The 20,173-nt window shown below is 53.5% G+C and overlaps 1 protein-coding gene across 1 annotated transcript in view; it reads right to left on the bottom strand.

Moving 5' to 3' along the window:
- Positions 1-20,173, bottom strand: part of Itpr3 (inositol 1,4,5-trisphosphate receptor type 3) — a 68,393-nt gene that overhangs the window by 12,130 nt on the left and 36,090 nt on the right. Inside the window, exons 14-33 of the mRNA XM_087898404.1 lie at positions 16,154-16,295; positions 15,518-15,679; positions 13,763-13,935; positions 12,694-12,813; positions 12,232-12,414; positions 10,217-10,468; positions 9,976-10,120; positions 9,282-9,423; positions 8,580-8,779; positions 7,836-7,965; positions 7,398-7,455; positions 6,045-6,210; positions 5,101-5,265; positions 4,949-5,023; positions 4,441-4,566; positions 2,879-3,001; positions 2,590-2,790; positions 1,192-1,443; positions 914-1,039; positions 702-827 (exon numbers count right to left, since the gene is read on the bottom strand). Coding sequence (XP_087754530.1) covers positions 702-827; positions 914-1,039; positions 1,192-1,443; positions 2,590-2,790; positions 2,879-3,001; positions 4,441-4,566; positions 4,949-5,023; positions 5,101-5,265; positions 6,045-6,210; positions 7,398-7,455; positions 7,836-7,965; positions 8,580-8,779; positions 9,282-9,423; positions 9,976-10,120; positions 10,217-10,468; positions 12,232-12,414; positions 12,694-12,813; positions 13,763-13,935; positions 15,518-15,679; positions 16,154-16,295 — 3,067 coding nt within the window. The remainder of the gene's footprint in view (positions 1-701; positions 828-913; positions 1,040-1,191; positions 1,444-2,589; positions 2,791-2,878; positions 3,002-4,440; positions 4,567-4,948; positions 5,024-5,100; positions 5,266-6,044; positions 6,211-7,397; positions 7,456-7,835; positions 7,966-8,579; positions 8,780-9,281; positions 9,424-9,975; positions 10,121-10,216; positions 10,469-12,231; positions 12,415-12,693; positions 12,814-13,762; positions 13,936-15,517; positions 15,680-16,153; positions 16,296-20,173) is intronic.

Below are 20,173 nucleotides of genomic sequence, written 5' to 3' on the forward strand. Positions count from 1 at the left end.
ACTGGGTTCTTCCCTAGCCTCTGTGTTTATAATTTAAGCAGTGCCTCGGAGCCTTCCTCAAGGGAACCTGGGACTCTGATGGCGAAGGCTGAAAACCATCTCTGCCGTGGTTCTCTGTGATCCAGGTCAGCCCCTGCATGGTGATGCTGGTGAGACACAGGGCTGCCTGCCTGCCCAGCACCCACAGACAGTGCAAGGCTCTGCTGTCCTGGGCAGTGGTCACATGCATCTCATCACCCCAAGCCCTGCACTCCCGGTAGCCTGACTGAGGGATTCCTCTGTTAATCTTGTCAATCCCATGGGACCTCCTAAGTCAGTGTGGAGCGTGTCCATGGGGTTTCCAGAAAGATAGAAGACCTATCCCACACATACGCTGCACCCACCCATGGCGTGGAACCCCAGCATGAATAAAAAGGAGAGGGTGAGCCAAGTGCAGGCTCTTTGCTTCCTGTGTGACTGTGGATGAAGTGTGACCAGCCACCCCTGCTCCTGCTGCCAGGATGGACTGTACCCCTCAAACAGCCAGCACTGCCCCCATTCCTAAAACTGTTCCTAGTTGGTTACTTTGTACCATTCTCACTGTCTACCCTGACCCATATCCAGGGCATTTGTTACATGGAAGATGACTGATACTCATGTAAACAGGCTGTGCCCCACGGGAGAGTCATGAGAGTGGCCATGCTTGACCGCGGGCTGCTCACCTGCAGCGACGTGCTGTTCTCTGAAAATGGGGAGCTGAAGAAGGCGCTGATGGTGTCCAGGACCACAGTGAGCACATACTTCTCTAGGGTGGGGTCTGCCAGACGCTTCTCCCGTTTGTTGCAGACCTACGGAGGACAATCAAACGGGGAGATAGAGCTACATACAGGTCATCCCTCCACCCAGAAGCCCAGCCCTGGCCCCCGGAACAGACCAGAGCCATGTCCAGGGTGAAGTTCTCGAAGAGCGTCCAGATGTGGTTGCTGGTGTAGATCTCCTTCATCTCCACCTCCGTGTCCACATAGCAGTGATTCACAAAGTTCACATATGCCATTTTAACCTGGACAGCGGGCAAGGTGTGTCAGCAGTGCCTGCCCAAGCTCTCCCCTCTTAACCCGCCAACTTCCCCACCATCCCTGTCCTCTGCCAGTCCCCAGTGTGGCTACACCACAGCCTTTTCCCAGCTCTGCCCTCCTCGGCCCAAGTGCGCACCTCCGTGATGCAGTCTTCATGGGTCACCACAGACACCACATCCTCCAGAGGCAGCAGGGAGGTGCACTTGATCTCCGTATAGACGTTCTTGCCCTCGGCACAGGCGGCCAGCAGGTCCACCAGGGAGATGTGGTACATGAGGGGGCTGTGGTCCTCCACGCCGTCTCGAGCTGCCTTCATCATGTCCAGCAGATGGGCCAGGGAGGCCTTGTCGTTGTAGAACACGACCACGTCGTCTCCCGCATTGGTCAGCTGCGATGGGAGGCGGGTACGAGTCAGAGCTCTCGCCCAGCAGCCCCAGGCACCCTCTGTGTCCTGTGCGTGTTAGGGCAGGTGGAGACCAGGACCCCAGAGACGACCTGATACCCATTTTGTTTGAAAGTTTTGGTTTCAGAAACAGTTTATTTAACCCAGGCTAGCTTCGAAATCACTATGTAGCTGAGGATAACCCTGAACTCTTTTTTTTTTTTTAATATTTATTACGTATACAATATTCTGTCTGTGTGTATGCCTGCAGGCCAGAAGAGGGCACTAGACCCCATTATAGATGACTGTGAGCCACCGTGTGGTTGCTGGGAATTGAACTCAGGACCTTTGGTAGAGCAGGCAATGCTCTTAGTCTCTGAGCCATCTCTCCAGCTCCCCCTGAACTTCTTTTTTAATTGTTGGTTTTCACTTGTGTTTTGCCTGCATGTGTACAGTACCCAAAGGCCAGAAGGGGGCATTGGGTCCCTCAAACCTAGAGTTACATGGTCATGAGCCAGGGCTGGGACTTGAACCCAGGTCCTCTGGAAGAGCAGACAGTGCTCTTAACTATGGAGCCCTCTCTCCAGCCTGACTCTGAATTCTTGGTCCACATCAGCCTCCAAGGGCTGAGGTCACAGGTGGGAGCCATCTTGCCTGGCTTCCTGCCTAAGTTTCGGAGTTCTTTGACTGATGTGTCCAGCCCTCTTCCTTCAGAGACCTTGGCCGTGGATCCAGAAAGTGTCCAAATCCCCTCAGCCTCCAGAACGTGCACTGGACTGAGGCATGTTCCGCCTCTCTCCTCTCCCTCAGTCAGTGTTACCACGGCCAAAGTAGACTGCCTCAGCTGTAGTGTCTCATGTGACATCACCGTCTGTCCCTGCTCTCCCCAGACCGCCGTGAGATACTCCCAGGGAACGGACCTCCCAGACTGGGATCAGGGCTAAGCCCCCGCTCTCCCTGTTTCGGGGGAGCGGATGTTTGTGCATTCCCACCACGCGCCAGGCCCAGAAGCCCAGCTTCTCCCAACCCTGATCAATTCCGAGATGCGCGTCCTGAGGTCTACTAGCTTCCGTTCTCCCGGCCCCCGGGACCCGCCGCCCAGCCCCCTGTGGCCCAGGCCGCCCAGCCCCCTGTGGCCCAGGCCGCCCTCACCTCAGTCATGATCATGTCCTGGCACTTCTTCACGTACTTGCCCTCGGCCTTGATGACCGTGTGCAGGAAGTCCAGGTACTGCACGTGGCGCCCGTGCGTGGCCAGCAGGTGCACAAAGTGCTGCAGGACAGGCTCGCTGATCTCGGAGCACAGCTGGTAGTTGTTGAGGAAAATGTGCTGCATGGTCTCGGCCTCCAGGAGCTGTGGGGGGCAGCGGAGGGCCGTCAGAGAAGGGTGGGGCCCATCCAGGACCCTGCGCAGGCGCCCGCCTTGTCCACGCATGCCTCACCCCGGGCGTGAGGAAAAGCTGCAGGTGCTTGTGCAGCAGGGCCTGGTTGCCAGGGTTCCCAGCGCAGAACTTCTGCAGGAACTGGTGTGTGTAGCGCAGGATCTCCTGCATCTTGTTGTCACTCTGTGTGCAAAGAGAGGCTGCTGGGACACCGGGGACACACACAGGCCTGGGTGGCTGGCAGTGCTCAGGACCCCGTAAGTCGCTAGACTAGGGTTAAAAAGCACAGGGAATGGCAGGTGTGGCACACATCTTTCATCTCAGCACTCGGGAGGCAGGCCAGTCAGTGTCTGAGTTCGAGGCCAGCCTGGTCTACAGAGTGAGTTCCGGGACTGGTTCCAAACCTAGAATGGTTGTTATGGGAGGGCCATGGGAGGGCCGTGGGAGGGCCCGGCCCACTGGGTGGTGCCAGCCTGAGCAGGTGGTCCTGGGTTGTATAAAAAGCAGGCTGAGTGAGTCATGGAAGCAAGCAGCACCTCTAGCCTCTGTTTCAGATCCTGCGCACTTCCCTGTGTGATGGGAGATCACATGCATCTCCTATATGTGCTGGGATTCAATAAACCCCTTTCTCCCCAGGATGCTTTGGGTCCTGGTCTCTGTTACAGCAGTAGAAAGCTAACTAGGATGCTTCTCTAGCCTGGGGTGATCTGGGTTTGACCCCTAGAACCCAGGGACAGGTGGGAAGAGAGAACAGACTTGTCTGCTGCGCGTGCGTGCGAGCGCGTGCACACACATATTAATTAAAAAGTCAGGGTACAGCCTGAGACTTGTAAGATCAGCTCAGGGGCCTGGAGTGACTCCCAGCCATTAAGGGCACATGCTGCTCTTGCAGAGGACCCAGGTTCAACTCCCAGCACTCAGACCAGATGGCTCACAACCACCTATAAATTCCATCTCCAGGGGACCCGACACCCTCTTCTGAACACTGAGCATGTGCACACAAACACAAATATTAAAAAAAAAAAAGTCAGCCAGGGTGAGGGGCTGAGGGTCAAAGATAGACAGAAGCTAAGTGAGGGAAAGAGATGGACAAGGTATCGTGGACCCATTGGGATAAGGAGCTCAGGGGCAAAGGGCCAGAATCAGGGCCTTTAACACAGTTCCTCATGTTGTGGTGACCCCCCACCATAAAATTATTTTGTTTCTACCTCATAACTATAATTTTGCTACTGTTATGAATCATAATGTAGATGTGTTTTCTGATGGTCTTAGATGACCCTTGATCCCCCTGACACAGAGAGGGGTCAAGACCCATTGGTTGAGGACCACTCAACCAATCAGATGGAGCTGATAGGCAAGGTTAGCGCAGGGGAGGGGAAGGAGGCTGAGGTTGTGGTTAATCAAACTCAAGGGCTGTGTAGCTCAGTGGAAGGATGTGAGTCGTACGTGAGCAAGGCTCTGGGTTCGATGCCCAGCACCACTGAGAGAGGGGGGAAGGGGGAAGAATCACAGCAAATCAGAGCAAGGGGGGGCAGTATCAAAGGTTGAAGCAACCGAGGAGCAACTCAAAAGAGCAGGCAGGTGACTGGCTTGGCTGAGGCTGGCCCGAGGGCTGCGGTCACCTTGTCATAAGGGATCTGCAGCAGGTCCAGCATGACCTTGTGGGCATCCATGTTCTTCAGCAGCCTCTGCTGCTTCTTCCTCATCTGCTCCCCGACCCCGCACATCTTGTTCAGCCTCTCCAGGATCTGCAGGGGAGGCAGGGAGATGGGAGCCTGCTGCCTCCTCCTCAGGGTGCCCCCTCCACCTGGTCTGCCGCAGGGACAGGAGAGGGGAAGGCCTCTGGGCTGCCGCTGCTAAATCAGGTCATCTTGGCAAACCAGCGAATCACTAAAATCCCATCCCGCCCCTAAAGTGCAGAGCTACACGGCCGTAAAGCGGAATCTCATTAAATTCCTTCGGCTTTAAAATAACTCTCAGGGCCTTGGCGGGGCTGTTTAGAACATGCCAGAAAGCTGGGAGATGTCTGGCTGCAGGGCCCAGAGGGAGGAGCCCCTTCTGAGTCAGGTCGGAGCCAGCTGCAGGACACTTCCCGCCCCTCGCCCGCCCACCCGCACCCTGGCCACTCACGCCCTTGACAATCTGGTAGTTCTCACTGCTCTTCTCCCCGGGTGGCTGCAGAAACCCCTCCTCATCCGAGGGCCGCTGAGGACACAGAGGACAGAGTCATCCAGGTCCCCTCACTGCCGGGCACCCTGTTTGGCTCCCAGAAGCCAGCTCACCTCCTTCTTGTCCTTGGTGGCACCCGCCTCCCCCTCCTCGCCTTTGCCGCTGCCCTTCTTGTCCACCCACAGCTCCGACTTCTCCACCATCGTCCGCAGCCGGTCCAGCTCTGACTTGATCACCTTATAGTTCTCCACATCCTGGGCTGAGATCAGCAGCTGGACCTGGTTCAGGGAGGGTGTAACCAGGCTCGTGGGGCGTATGTCCCCACGTCTGCTGTCATGCAGGGAGCTACAGTGCCGCCCTAAACCAGGACCCCACCCAAGCATCACGTCCACCTCCACCTATTACAGCCCCTCCTCCAGGAAGCCCGTACTCCCCGCCCTGTGCTAGCGCGTGGACTGGAAGCGGTTACTGTGATTCGGGTCACACACCACTGAGACCTGTCACTGGGCCACTCAGATGCTGAACAGGCAGGGGGAAGTGCTGTTGGGTCACTGAACCCTGAGTGGAGAGACCCAAACTCTAAGGACCAGGGGCCTGCACATGGTTCCTCCTCCCTCTCGCTGGGCCCGAGCCTCATGGCCTCTTCTCACATGGGACTGGGAGGGTGCACTGGGCCATGTTCTTTTCTCATGCAGGGCTGAGGGGGTATCACATTACTGAGGGAGTTGGGGGAATTCTAGAATTCTGGAGAATTCAATGCGAGCTGGTGCCAAGAACCAGCACTTGCTAAATGCCTGCCCTGATCAGCAGGCATCTCACAGGAGGCTGTCAAGGGGACATGATGCCACAGTGACAGAGACCAGGCAGCTCAGTGAGGGACGCCTGCAAGCCAGACTTGGTAGGGCATGGTGTTCCTAGAAATGAGTCGGGCCGAGAGGTGCCAAAGGTGGCTGAGGCTGGATCCTCCCCCTGAAGGATTTGAACAAGGCTAAAAGTCCTTAGGTGAGCCCACTGTCCCTGTCAAGCCATGAGCAACTAGACCCCTGGGGCCCCTCACCTGCTTGAAGGTGTGCATGGCCTCCTGGCGCTGGCTGAAATGCTTGAAGAGCAGTTGCAGGGCGCCGGAGACGAGAGGCGCGTAGTCGTGCATGGTCAGGTGCAGCAGCACACGCAGGAACATGCGGCCACCTTCATCGTCCACTTCTAGCATGCTGCTTGTCTTCCTGCCAGCACGGGTGGGCAGGAGTGGGAGCCAGTGACTGAGGGCATGGGTGTGCTCTGCCACTGTAGCAGACCCACATATCCCAGGTACCACACGTTCACCGCAGCTACCTCTTCCCGCCTGTGCGCAGAGAATCACTGCCCCCCACCAAGGGATCCGCGTGTCTCCCAGGCATCCTCAGGCTAGCCTCCTCCCCTCACCACACACAGAGGACACCAGCTGAGCCTGGGGGATGGCTACCAGTAAAAACCACAGATAGTTCTGCATCACCTCAGAGTTGTTAATGACAATTGTGAATTACCATTTATGTTCGCCACGAGCTAGAGTCACGCTGCTAATTACACCCACCCGTGCAGCTGCTACTTAACGTGCTAATAAAGAGCCGCATGCGTAGCTGTTACTTCCGATTCATTTCCTTCAGCATTTCGATAACTGTTTCAAGGCATTTTTTCCTTGTAAATTTGTGAGATTTATTTTACAAATCTATTCTGTACTATTACTATTGTGTTCGAGTTTATTTTTTGACACAGGCTCTCATGTAGCCCAGGCTGGCCTCAAACTCATTCTGCAGGGAAAGGTCCCTTTGGGCTTCTGATCTGTCTGCCTCCACCTCCTGAATGCTGGGGTTATAGGTATGCAACGCCACACCTGGCGGTTCGGGGGATTGAACCCAGGGCGTAGGAATGCTGGATAAGCACTCTACCCACTGAACTCACTTCCCAGCGCCTATCTTATGAAGACAGTGGAGTTTGGAGAAGAGATCCACTGAGTGAGGGGGATGCTGAGGAAGGCTGGCGCCCAGGGGCGGAGGTTCTGAATGACTCATCCACTGCAGCATTGAGGGGTGGGGAGGACCATGCTGCAACCCCCCCCCATCTCACCCTGCTGTGAGACAGGACATAAGCTCGGCTGAACACAGAGGCACGGCTGCCCTGCACAAAGGTGGGGAAGCTACCAGAATGACTAGGACCTGGATTTACCCTATGCCATCTATACCATAAGGGATGGGCAAGTCAGAGAGGGTCAGAGCCCGTAGCAGGTGAGGGTCTTCTCGGGGACACAGTGGAGGGAATGACCAGCCCTCAGCCTCAGGAAACCCAGGTTGTCCAAATAGGGGGTAACATCAAGTCTTACATAGACAACCTGTCCCCAACCCTGAACCTGAGCCCACCTCAACCCCAGCCTCACCCTACTCCAAACATGGCCTCTGCCTGCTCCCCGATGCGGTCCAGATTCATGTTGGCAGCTGTGGGAAGAGGGACAAACATGGGTTAGAGAGAAACTCAGGCATGGGGGGGGAGTCCAAACCAGCCCAGATGCTCCCGCAGTCCCTTCCGCTTGTGCCCCCCCCCCTTTTGTGAGGGCAGAGAGCTCCCAGACTGAGAGCATAGGGCAGGAAGCTTAGCAGCCCAAGGAAGTCCAGGCCCTGACCAGCTCCTGGTGGGATATGACCAGGACCCTAGTCAAGTCCTGGCTTCCCCACTCAGGAAGGGTCCCTCCCTGCTCCTCACTGAGGCCATCAGAGGGACAGTGAATGCATTTGGGGAGGGGAAAGGATGGGCTTGGGGAGCTGCAGACAGCGGTGGTGGCGGGAGACAGCAGGAGGCAGTAGGAAGCAAGGCTCACTGGTGGAGTCGAAGGCGGGTGCCGTGCCGTCCGCCCCGCTGTCCTGCATGGGAAACACCTCCACGAACTCCTTCTTGAAGACTGAGAGCAGGTAAGAGATACGGTAGTCCAGACGCACATTGAGGATGAACTGGACAGACAGACAGACGATATGAAGACCCTGGGAGCCCTGCTGCTCCAAGAGGGGTGAGGGGGCCCCAGAATGGGCTCTAGCACCCCGCCACTCAGGATGCTCCAAGGCACTGAGTCCTCTCCCTGGCTCCTGGCCCAGTGATGGTCGGCGCCTCCTCTCAGCATAGGGCAGCGAGTCCCTCATCTGCTGCTCAGACCTCACACACACCCCAGGCCAGACAATGACTGGACACGCACAGAGATTCCCCAGGTCAGCTGGCCAAACTGTCCTTCCAGTGTCCTTCCAGCTACTCTGCCAACGGCCCTCTCCAGGAGGGAGAACTGGGGTACAAAGACAGGGTCTGGGGACCCGTGATTAACCTGTCTTCACAGGACAGAAACCCCACCCTCATGCCCTCTGGTCACAAGGACCTCATTCCTCTTCAGGATATCGTTAATCCCTCTACAGGGAGCAACATGTCTGTGTGGGGCTCAAGTCCCCAAGTAATGTCAGTGCTGCTGGTCCAAGAAGAACCTTGAGGACCAGTGGGCTGAGCTAGATAACACGGCAAAACCCTGTGATCCTGAACACCAAGGCCCTGCCCTGGGACCTCCCACCCACCTGCCCAGCACCTGCAGGATCTCCAGGATCTTCAGCTTGGTCTCCATCACCACAATGTCTTCATTATCCTCAAATTTGCTTCTGTCCAGCGGCTCAGGGACACCCGCTCCAGAAGGCAGGCTGGAGGCACCAAAGACAGACTGCTTGCGGCTCAGCACCATCGTAGACATCATGTGCCCCACGCCCTGGATGGACCGCCGCACGTTCTTGCCTGCGGGTCACGGGAGGGGTCACCGTGGTGTCTGCTGTGGGACAACAGCTAAGAAGGGACAGGGTCAATCCAGGCAGGCTAGGGGCAGGGTGGGGGGGAGGGAGGCTTTACACCAAGTCTGGGAAAATGATGGACCAAGGCAAAAGCAAGTGGGTGGCGTGGAGATGAGTGGATTCTCTGTGAAGCTGAGAGCCACTACAAAGAAAGTGTGAGGGACTGCGGGGACACTGTGTCAGCAAGGCCGAAACCAGGGACCAGACCCCAGCATGATTTAGGTGACTCTGTGTCCTGGGGTGTCAGGGAGGCTGCAGACGGACAGCTCGTGTCCTCTCCGCACCCTTCCCACATGGTGATTGGGCTGCATCCTACTCCATCCAAGGCTAAGCAAGACCTCAGAGTGTCAGGGCACCTGGGCCAGCAGGATGGAGGGGGCTGGTGGCAGGGCCAGGAAGCAGGTAGCGATAGGGGTACCAAGACAGAACTGAAGGGGGCCACGCCTCACCACCGGGCTCCTCGTAGGCCTGCAGCATGGCCGGGGGTGCCTGAACACAGTCAATGATGCCCAGCAGAGTGCGTGTGAGCCGCAGCAGCTCACTGAAGCTGTAGAAGCCGAAGTAGATGAGATTGTGCGCCAGGCTGACCACCTGTGGAGGGGTGGGGCCAGGTGAGGGTGAGCAAAGGCATGGCTTTGTGGAGGGAACAGACCAAGGCATACAAAGGTGTGGCTGTTGGGGGGGTAAGTGGAGCTGGTGCATATGGTGGAGGTGGGGTGTGTGTGGTTTTGTGGGGACAGGATCAACATCCAGAGGTATTGCTTTGTGGGTTAGAACAGTGTACTGGGGGCCATGGTTTTCAAGCTGGTGATTGTTCAGGGGAAGAGTGTGGCTGTTGGGGTCCAGACAGGATAGAGAAAACCATTATGCAGGGATGTCCGGAGGATGGAATTCCCAGGAGGCAGCGCCTGGGAAAGGCAGCCCTGGCTGATGGGTTGAGTGGACTCAGCCTAGCCGCTCTCTTCTGGGCACTGAACTGATCTGTCCACTGGGGGGCGTCAGCTATCTACAAAATTCCCTGGTAGGTGAGGGAACCAGGAAAACAGGGTCATGGGTCCTACAACCCATCCCTGGATGTAGACCAAGGCCCAGGGAGGTGCAAACCACAGCCCACTACCCACCAGCCCCACACCCACAGCCCACCTCAAAGGTGAGTGTATTCTTCTCCTCATTGGCAAAGGGCACGGCCTCGCTGACCACATTGTTAAGGTAATCTTCCACAAATTCCATGGTGCTGGCAAATTTGTTTTTCTTGTCATCTCGGGAGGCGTTGAGATTGGAGTCATAGCTAGAGATGGAAGGAGGCGGCATGAAGGTCCCCGTGCCCCGCTCCACCACCCCGTGCCTCTCCTCCCAACCAGCCACCCACCCTCCAGACGCTCACTCCTTGATTGTAATGGCCGTGGGGATCTCTGTCCAGAGGCGGGCAAACTTGACAGGCGTCACCAGCTCCTGGGGGTCACGGTCCACATGCACGTGCAGCATTAGGTGGCAGAAAGAGGCCCGCAGGTCGAAGGGTAGCATCTCATCCGCCATGCACAGGAAAAGCAGGTCCACGCCCAGCTGCTTGGAGATCTCATCGATGGCCAGATACTGGCGGTCCAGGCACATGCGGGCAAAGAGCTTCAGCTGGTACCTGCAGGACGCAGTGGGTCAGACAACAGCGGCTGGGCCAAGGGCAGCAGGCAGCTGTTGGCCCTGGTGAGGACTCCAGAGTGGCAGAGGACCAACACCTGACAGAGAGAACATCTCTCCCCCTCCTGGTCAAGGAGGCAGATGTTTTCTGACTCAGCTAGGACAGGAAGCACGTGGCTGGTGAGGAGAGCCCGCTAAGCCAAAGGTGTGTGACAGAGATGAAAATGGTAATAGAAGCTTCGCTCTCGGTGACATCACACACTGCATTACCTCTCGGGGTCCTGGAGCAAGGCCACCCTGGGTGTGCACCGTCGTCATACATCAGGTGAGCCAGGCCACCCTGGGTGTGCACCGTGGTCATACACCAGGAGAGTCAGGACACCATGGGTGTGCACCGAGGTCATACCCTGAGCAAGGCCTTGCGACCTCTGTGCTTATTTCCCAACTTTACAGGGACAGTGCCCCCACTGCCCAGGGCCCCCACTGCCCAGGGTACCGGGTGTGAGTGGGGCCCTGAGAACGGCCCCTCAGTACCCAGCACAGCTTGCGGGTAGCAAGTGCCTTCTGTGCCACCGTGGAAGACATGTCTGGGTCGGGTGAGGTGGCTCAGGCCTATGATCCCAACCTGAGGAAGGATGAGGCAGGAAAATCACCTTGTGCTCAAGACCAGCCTGGGCTAAAGAGTGAGACGCTGTGTCAAAAACAAAAAAGCCAGGCCGTGGTGGTGCACACCTTTAATCGCAGCACTCAGGAGACAAAGGCAGGAGGATTTCTGTGAGTTCTAGGCCAGCCTGGTCTACAGAGCTAGTTCTAGGACAACTAGGGCTACACAGAGAACCCCTGTCTTGAAAAACAAGCAAAAACCCAAACAAACTAAAATACAGGCCAGGTATGATAACTCATGCAGAGGCAGGAGGACTACCATGAGTTAGAGGGTAGCCTGGTCTACACAGTAAGACAGTGTCTCAAAAAAATAAGGGGCTGGGGCTGAGAGATGGCTCAGCGGTTAAGAGCACTGGCTGTTCTTCCAAAAGTCCTGAGTTCAATTCCCAGCAACCACATGGTGGCTCACAACCATCTGTAATGAGGTCTGGTGCCCCCTTCTGGCCTGCAGGCACACATGCAGACAGAATATTGTATACATAATAAGTAAATATTTAAAAAAAATAAGGGGCTGGAGATATGGCTCAGTGGTTAATAGCAGCGGCTGCTCTTCCAGAGGACTCAGGTTCGATTCCCAGCACCCATGTGACAGCTCACAACTGTCTGTGACTCCAGTCCCAGGGGATTCAATGCCTTCTTATGGCCTCCACAGGCACAAGGTGTGTACAATACACGCAAACAAAACATCACATGGAAAACCATAAAATAAAAAATAAAGAGTCAGTCAGAGGCTCAGTGGGCAATGGGTGCTTGCTGCCAAGTCTGAGGACCTGAGTTCAAACCCAGGAACCACACTGTGGAAGGAATCAACCCTGAGAGCTGCGACACATGTATGCACACACACGCGTGCATGTACACACACACAAACATGAGATAGAAAATGAAAATAAACAACAAAATAAGTAGATAAGTGGAAACACAGGAGACCTATCCAGAGGCAGGACAATGTCATGCTTTCTAAACGTCGGGTCGCTGTGTTGAGCCTCAGGCCACTCAGCCCTGTTCTTGTGTGGAGAAAGGCTTTGGTGAGGGCCAGGCTCTGCACAGGCAGAGGCCCCACAGCACTGGGACTCGAGGGGAGGGGCTGGGGGTCCCCGGCACCTGTAGTAACTGAGCACATTCTCGTCATGCGCGTTGCCTGCCCGCGCCTCCTGGGCCAGCTGCCTCACGCTCTTCTCGTGGTGTTCGTTGTTCCTGTCGGTCCACGTGAGCCATACTTCCTCTTCCGAGTACTCGATGCTGAGGTACTCGTGAGACTGGGCCATCTCCTTCACGGGCCGCAGCCTGCAGCCAACACCACGGTCAGGGGAGCGCCTCTGGCCACCCAGAGCCCTGACGCCCTTATTTAGTTTTGGCACAGGTTCTCAACATACCTAACCCAGGCAGGCTGAGCCCCAGGTGCCCATGCCACCTCGTGTGGAGGACAAGCTGGAGCTTTTCAGGACGGGGCTATGGCTCATTCCCCTCAGTCCCTAGCCCCCACACCACCCCAACACACCCTGTGCCAGGCACTACAGGCACCAGCCTGAACCCCACTGAGCCCTGGGGAGGGGTGCCACTCACTCCGTCTGGATGAGAATGTCGCTGTTCTTGGGGTCCAGCACACACTTGCAGATGAGTTCCTGGGTGACAGGGATGGCGATATGGTTCGACACACACAGATCTGAGAGGTAGTCCAAGAACCTGGGAGGGCAACAGGGCCGGCAGCAGACTCAGAAGCTGCCCTGGAGGTCAGAAGCCTAATCGCCCTCCTTCCCAACTGTCCAGGGGCAGCAACCTGGGACCTCCCTGGGACACAGCAAAGAGATGAAGTCCAGGGTTGGGGCAGGCGCAGGCTAAGGTTGACATTCAAAATATTTAACACCCAGTTCAGGCAGGTACTGACTGACTCAGTAGCCAGGATGGGCCTGGGGTCTTGATCTGTACAGGAACTTGTGTCTGTCATGGCTACATTGAGCCAAATCTGAGAGTGCCGTCCATTTGCTCACGTCCCGTGTTCCGTGCCCTGCCCCCTCTGGCAATGGAGGCAGCGCACACAGTGTAGGTGTTCGGCAGCTAACAACCAGCACCAGAAGCCATCATGGTGGTGCATGCCTTTAACCTCAGCACTCGGGAAGCAGAGGCCAAGCCTGGTCTACATAGTGAGTTCCAGGACAGCCAGGGCTACATAGTAAGACCCTGCCTCACAAAAAGACAAAAAGAGGGCTGGAGAGATGTCACTGGCTGCTCAACCAGAGGTCCTGAGTTCAATTCCCACAACCACATGGTGGCTCACAGCCATCTATAGTGGGATCTGATGCCCTCTTCTGGCATAAAGATGTACATGCAGATAGAGCACTCATATATAAAATACATCTTAAAAAAGAAACCAAGGGCTGGAGAGATGGCTCAGCCGTTAAAAGCACCACCTGCTCATCTAAAGGCTCTGAGTTCAATTCCCAGCAACCACATGGTGGCTCACAACCATCTGTAATGAGATCTGGTGCCCTCTTCTGGCCTGCAGGCATGCATGTAGGCAGAATACTGTATATACAATAAAAAAATAAATCTTAAAAAAAAAAAAGAAAGAAATCAAAAGCCCAGCAGCGGGAGCTGGAAGGAGGCACAGGAGAGGCAGGGCGCGGTGGGGCACCTGGGCTCTCGGTTCTTGCGCACGAGGCTGACGAAGGTCTCCACCTCCGTCTTGGTAATATGCTTCTCCAGCAGCTTCCGATTGTTGTGTAGCAGGGCAGTGATGGTGTCCTCAGCCAGGATGTCATAGCCGATCTGTGACTGCATCATCCCAAACTGCTTGGCAATGTGTTCCTGGAGAGAGGCAGACGGGGCGGTGTCACTAGGGCTGTGGATGAGGGACGAGGCTGCTCTGTTGCACAGCCTTGACACCCTGCACCCCCCCCCCCAGACCCCAACTTCCAGATCAGGACCAACTCAGGCAGGGACCCTGACTGAGCTGGATGAGAGCCTGGCATTGCCTCCTGTGTAACTGGGGTGACATCCAATCCTCCTGCCTCCGTGTTTAGAGTGCTGGGGTAGCGAGCATTTGCCACTGTGCCCAGTTTACATGGTGTTGGGAATGAACCCGGGGGTTGAGCCATGCTAGGCACACACTCTACCAACTGAGCCTCATCCCTGGCCAGCCGGATTCAGACTCCTGCTGCCTCTGCCCACCTAACCTCTCAGCCTTCCCTATGGAGCCCAGGAACCCTAGAACTGACCCACATTTTTGTGACGGCAGCAGGGAACCTGCAGGACAGGTCACCTCTAAGATAAGAGCAGTTATCTAGGTGGCAAAGCTACACCCTCGACCAGATTATTTTGTAATCTGTTGTCGGGCCTGGGCTGAGTCACCAGGCAGGCCAACTCTGACCCTTTGTCCCAGTTCCTCCTCCATTTAAACCTAGAGTTCAGCTTGGCACCCAGCAACAGACTGAGGGAGTCACTGAACCCTATTATCTGTCTTTCTTCCTAATGAGGCCACACTGACTATGTCTGTCTGTCTGTCTGCTTTTGACCATCACTGGTCTCTTTAATAACAGAATAGGTGGTTGAATCTAGCTTGTCGAAGCTGCCAGAGCCAAGCATTTCTTTTAAAAATCTCCAGTTACAACTTTGGTGAATTAGACGGAGTCTGTGCTCTAAAGAAAGGACCGGGAGGCCAGGCTTCCGTCCTGTGTTCAGTTATCTCATGGGCCCGAGTCAGCGCCTCTACACTATAGAGAAAACGGATCTGAAAAGTCCATTTCAGGGTGAGCGTGGAAGCCACAGTCAGAGCAGAAGGGCGTCTTATCTTTACACGGTTTCCGAGCTGTGCTCAGGGCCTTGTCTGCCTAGAGAGACTGGCTACATGGTACAAAATAGTAAAAACATGGCTCAAAAATGAAGAATTTTAGGGTAGATGGTGGCACACCTTTAATCCCAGCACTCAGGAGCAGAGGCAGGTGGATCTCTGTGATCTGTATAGCGAGTTCCAGGCCAGCCAGATCTACATATGAGACCCTTTCTCAATAAACCAAAAGATGACGAGGAAGAGGAAGCAGTAGTATTTTAAGATAGCAACAGCAGCAGGGCAGTGGTGGCACACGCCTTTAATCCCAGCACTTGGAAGGCCAGAGGCAGGCCTATCTCTGTGAGTTCGAGACAGGACAGGCTCCGAAGCTACACAGAAACCCTGTCTCGAAAAAACAAAAACAAACAAACAAACAAATGGCAATGGCAGAGCCCGGGGCAGCCTGGGGTAAGCACCCAGTCATACAAGCACCCCAGAAGCCAGCCCCACCATCTGGTGCCCTCCTGTACCCAGGGCCTAACGGTGTCTGGCTGCCAGCCTCTGTGCCCAGTGAGGAGCGAAGGCAGGGTACACGCCCAGCAGGGGCCATCCTGCACACACCTGGTTCTTGCGGTAGTCCTCCTGGGAGTGCCGCAGCACGCGATAGCAGAGGCGGAACATGTACTGGTAGGGGGCATTCTTCTGGTCGGACAGTTCCTCCAGCCGCACCAGCGGGCCTTCACCCCCCTTGTCACGGAACGGAGCCTTCAGGATGCCGAAGATCTGAGGGGTGTAGAGAGCAATAGGGACTCTCCCATTCCACCTGCACCCCGCCTCCTCCCAGAGCCCCAACCCTGGCTAACTCCATCCCAGAGTGCCCTGTCACAGAGTTGCCCTGTTCGGCAGGACTCCAGCCTCGGTGGGCTTCAGTGTAATGAGGGCCACAGCTCTCCTGCAGGAGGGGGTCAAATGAGGCGATTCCTGGGTGCTTAGGGAAGCACCTGGCACGTGTCCATGGCTCAGATACATCTTTCCCCCAGTGCTGGGGATGGCACCTAGGCCCTTGCCTTGAATATGCTAAATACTCTCCCACTGAGCCAAATCCCTACCTAATCCATACCCTGAGCCCCTCATTGGTAAATTCTAACATCTACCACTAATCCACACTCTCAGTTCTTCACTAGGCAGGTGCTCTCCCGCTGAGCCACGTCCCTCTACTACCCCCCTTCAGTAGAGGTCCCTGGAGAGCGCACACACCTGCTTAAGTATGTTTTGTTCCCGCATCAGCTTCTGCCGCTCTCGGTTGGGCTTGGTGACCATGATGTCCAGGACATTCTGCCCATTATTGGGAACATCGCTGACAAAAAACACCAGGTCCTCCAGCAGCTGGATGACAAACCTGGCCAAGGGCAACACGGGAAGCAAGCATGATGAACTGTTGGCAGCTCCCTAGGGCCCAGCCAACATGCGCCCACACGGGCTAGCAGCTCTCTCCGGAGTCACTCACCGGTACTGCTGCCAAGCCCAGCATTGGCCCAGCCCCCACCAAACTGATCTTAGGAAATGCCTCACCCCCTACCTTCTCTGGACCCCAAACTGCCCCAAGACAACAGAGCTCAGAACATTGCAGAAAAAGCTGGGCAATGGGGACTGGGGGCAGTGTGTTTGCTATGAAGGGATCTGCAGTGTCCTGATTCTATCACTCAAAGCTATGTGACCCAGAGGCCATGTGACTCCTCCGAGCCCCAGTGGCTCCATAAGGCTACTTCTGGGATGATGTAAGCAGTGAGACTGGCTCCCCACGCCAGGATGCAGTGCCAGCCTGCTTCCCTCATTCTGGTTTGCCGCTCCTCTGTGGCCCCAGAGAGAAACTCAGTCATCTGCCCCTGACCATGGTCTCCTGCTGTCCCCCACAACTCCATCCCCTGCTGTGGAATAGTTTCTTTACTATGTAAAGAGGTGTTTAGCTATGTGAAGAGGTGTTACATTTGAGTGTTACATTTGTTTCTGCTGCATTCGTCTAACTATGTAAAGATGTGTTGTATTTGTTTTACCTTGCCTGCCTAAGGCACCTGATTGGCCTAATAGAAAGCTGAACGGCCAATAGCTAGGCAGCTGAAGGATACATGGGGATGGCAGGCAGAAGTAGGAATCTGGGCTCAAGAGATGAGAATGAGGGAGAGGGAGGTGCCCAGGGACAGACAGACAGACATGGAGGAAGCAGGAAAGTGGGACATACAGAATGAAAGGTAAGAAGTCAAAAGGCAAAATGCAGATGAAGAGAAGCAAGTTAAATTAAGCTACAAGAGCTAGTGGGACAAGCTAAGCTAAGGTTGAGCATTCATAACTAGTAAGAAGTCTCTGTGTCTTTATATGGGAGCTGATTGGTGGCCCAAAGACAAAGCCTACTATATATGGTGTCCAACATGGGGCCTAAATTTCCTGAGAAGCTGGGAAAAGGAACAAAAACAAAAATGGATATGGATCCTTTGAGGGGCTCTGCCGTACAGCAAGCACTCGGGCGGCCAGCATGTTAAGTAGAAACAAAAGCTAAGTAAAAACACCCGCCACCGTGGGCACCAGCTTCCTAGAGCTGGGGCGGTCAGGTTAGATGAAGCTCTCAGCCAGGCACACTGGCATCAGGCTGGCTCTCATGGGCCCAAGAAGGGGCAGAGCCAGGCACCACAGCCGCGGCAGAGGGCACAGTTGCCACTAAGCAGTTTAAGGTTTGGCTTATGTGGTCAGACACACATTAAAGAAAGGTCCAGACAGAAAAAAACTCCTAAACACATAACAGTTTGTTTTAAAATGTGTGTAGGTTTACGAAAGGAGAGAAAACGGGTGTAGACAGTCATAGGAAAAATGTTTAAAAATAATAGTCTTTAAAGAGTAAGAAATATAAAGAAAAAAAGCCACGTAAATATGGGAAATACACAAGGAGTCTGGATCCTGTATGATGCTGTGATTGTAAAAGGAATGCTGAATGAAACCAGCTTAGATACTTTAAGGATGTCTTAACTTTAAAATGGAATTCAGAAAATGTGTTGTGTTGGAGGAGAGGTTATGCTCTTGTTTCCACAGGAAACAAAACCCTGTGGATTCCTTCAAGATTAATAGAGACCAGGTTTGATCGCAAGAAATCTCCTGAAAATCCTGGCTACAAACAAAGAAGTAAACCAAGACACTACAAGACAGCTGACCTATATACTGACCCTCTGCAGGGGACAGTTTCAAACTGGACAGCAAACGCTACAGCTGGTTCTCCTAGGGCCTGACCATTATCTGTTTTCTCAGGGTCCCCTAAAGATGTCAGTGCCCTCAGACAACAGGACGCAGTCTAGAGAACACAACACCCACATTCCCAGGAGGTCATTTGAGGGGACATAGATGTTTGTGGTTGTTTGGGGGGGGGGGTATAGGAATATAGGATAAAAAGATAACCATTAACCTCAAGTTTTTACATTGGTATGGGTTTTGGTATATTGATATAAATCTAAAGTTACTTTTGTTACGCTGTATGTTTCTACTCTAGGGTACTGTGTCCATGCAGCTCACTTAAAAATGTAATGTATAATTAAAAATTCAGGTTAGTAGTTAGTCACCTATAATAATCAAACTTGTAGTTATATTAGGTATGTTTTCAAAGTTAAACATATATATTTTAGATAGGTGATCTTCAAATGCTTCAGAGAGCTACAGAATGTGGCTTTTAAGATGTTTAATAACATGGCTTTTCGTGACAATGAGACATGTCTGCTCCTGACAGTACCAATTTACTTAAGGAACAATGACGGGTGGGCTGGAGAGATGGCTCAGCGGTTAAGAGCACTGGCTGCTCTTCCAGAGGTCCTGAGTTCAATTCCCACAACCACATGGTGACTCACAACCATCTGTAATGAGATCTGGTGCCCTTCTTCTGGCGTGCAGGCAGACATGCAAACAGAACACCATACACATAATAAATAAATAAATCTTAAGAAAAAAAAGATGACGGGCATCAAAGAATCTCCACATAGTTTGCTTTCATTGTGTCAAAGCCATTTGGACAAGAAACTGTGTAGAAGCATTTCCTGCTAGCCTGGCACCAGAGAGTTAGCAACTAGCACCAATCCCCACTGGGCCACACCTGGCCTAGCTCTGAAGTTATCACCCAGCCCTAAACCATCCTTGTGTTACAGATACCTTTTGTTGCCCTATATGAATCTTGTCTGAGAGTTTCCCATGGATACAAAGCCTATGCAAAACTTGATTAGGGGCAACCCGGAAAACCACAGTACCTCCTGAATCAGGTATTCGCAACAGGCATTGAGTGTTTGGAAGCTTCATTCAGGTTGTTTTGAACATAGGGAAATCAACTGACTGAAGTATAAATACGAAAAAAAAAAAAAGTAAAAATGCCCTAGGCAAAGGGAAAGTGCTTCAGTCCACTGAGTCTGGGAACCACAAAGGCTAAAGTTCCTTCTCAAGTGTCTCTGAGTCTTCATTTCATGGACTAGTGTGAACCCATACACCCACACAACATCTGCAACAAAATTGCCCTTGCCTTGAGTGCTGACAGTATGTTGTACAAACTGGACAGGCAGGACACAAAGGAAAAAGAGGTCAAACTTTGCCAAAACAAGGCTGACAGTCCTTCAAAATTCCTGCTTCATAAAAAAGTCAAATATTCTAGGCCTGTAGGCCAAAGATGGATGCCCCAGTGTTGCAAAGGAACCTTGGGTGACTGTCCAGGTCCAGGCAGCAGCTGTCTGTCATTTCTATAGTTTTGGAAGTGGCTTGCACTGTACTTCCTGTTTACCAGGTAATATGTCCTCCTGGGGTCTTTGATGGGGTTGAAGAACTAGATATTTATAGTTACAATTTTCCTTAGTTATGAAAGAAGGTAAATTAGGTGCAGAATGTTGGACTCAGCAAGATAGGATAAGTAATGGAATATTTTCTCTGAATTTGCCAAGTATAAATGGGCTAAATATTGTAAGTGAATTCTTACTTGATAACTGTTCTTACTGTAGATAATGTTACTATGTTAAAGTTAAAATCCTCTCATTTTATTTAGTCAAAAAGGGAGAAATGTTGTGGACTATTACCTTAACTATGTAAAGATGTGTTACATTTGTTTATGTTGAAGAGTATTTCTTTAACTATGTAAAGATGTATTACATTTGCTTCTGCTGCATTTGTCTAATTATGTAAAAATGTGTTGTACTGCCTGCTTAAGGCGCCTGATTGGTCTAAATCAGGCTGAACGGCCAACAGCTAGGTAGTAGAGGGATAGGT

This window comes from Myodes glareolus, chromosome 18 (assembly GCF_982192425.1).
Source record: "Myodes glareolus chromosome 18, mMyoGla1.1, whole genome shotgun sequence".
NCBI classification, from domain to species: Eukaryota; Metazoa; Chordata; class Mammalia; order Rodentia; family Cricetidae; genus Myodes; species Myodes glareolus.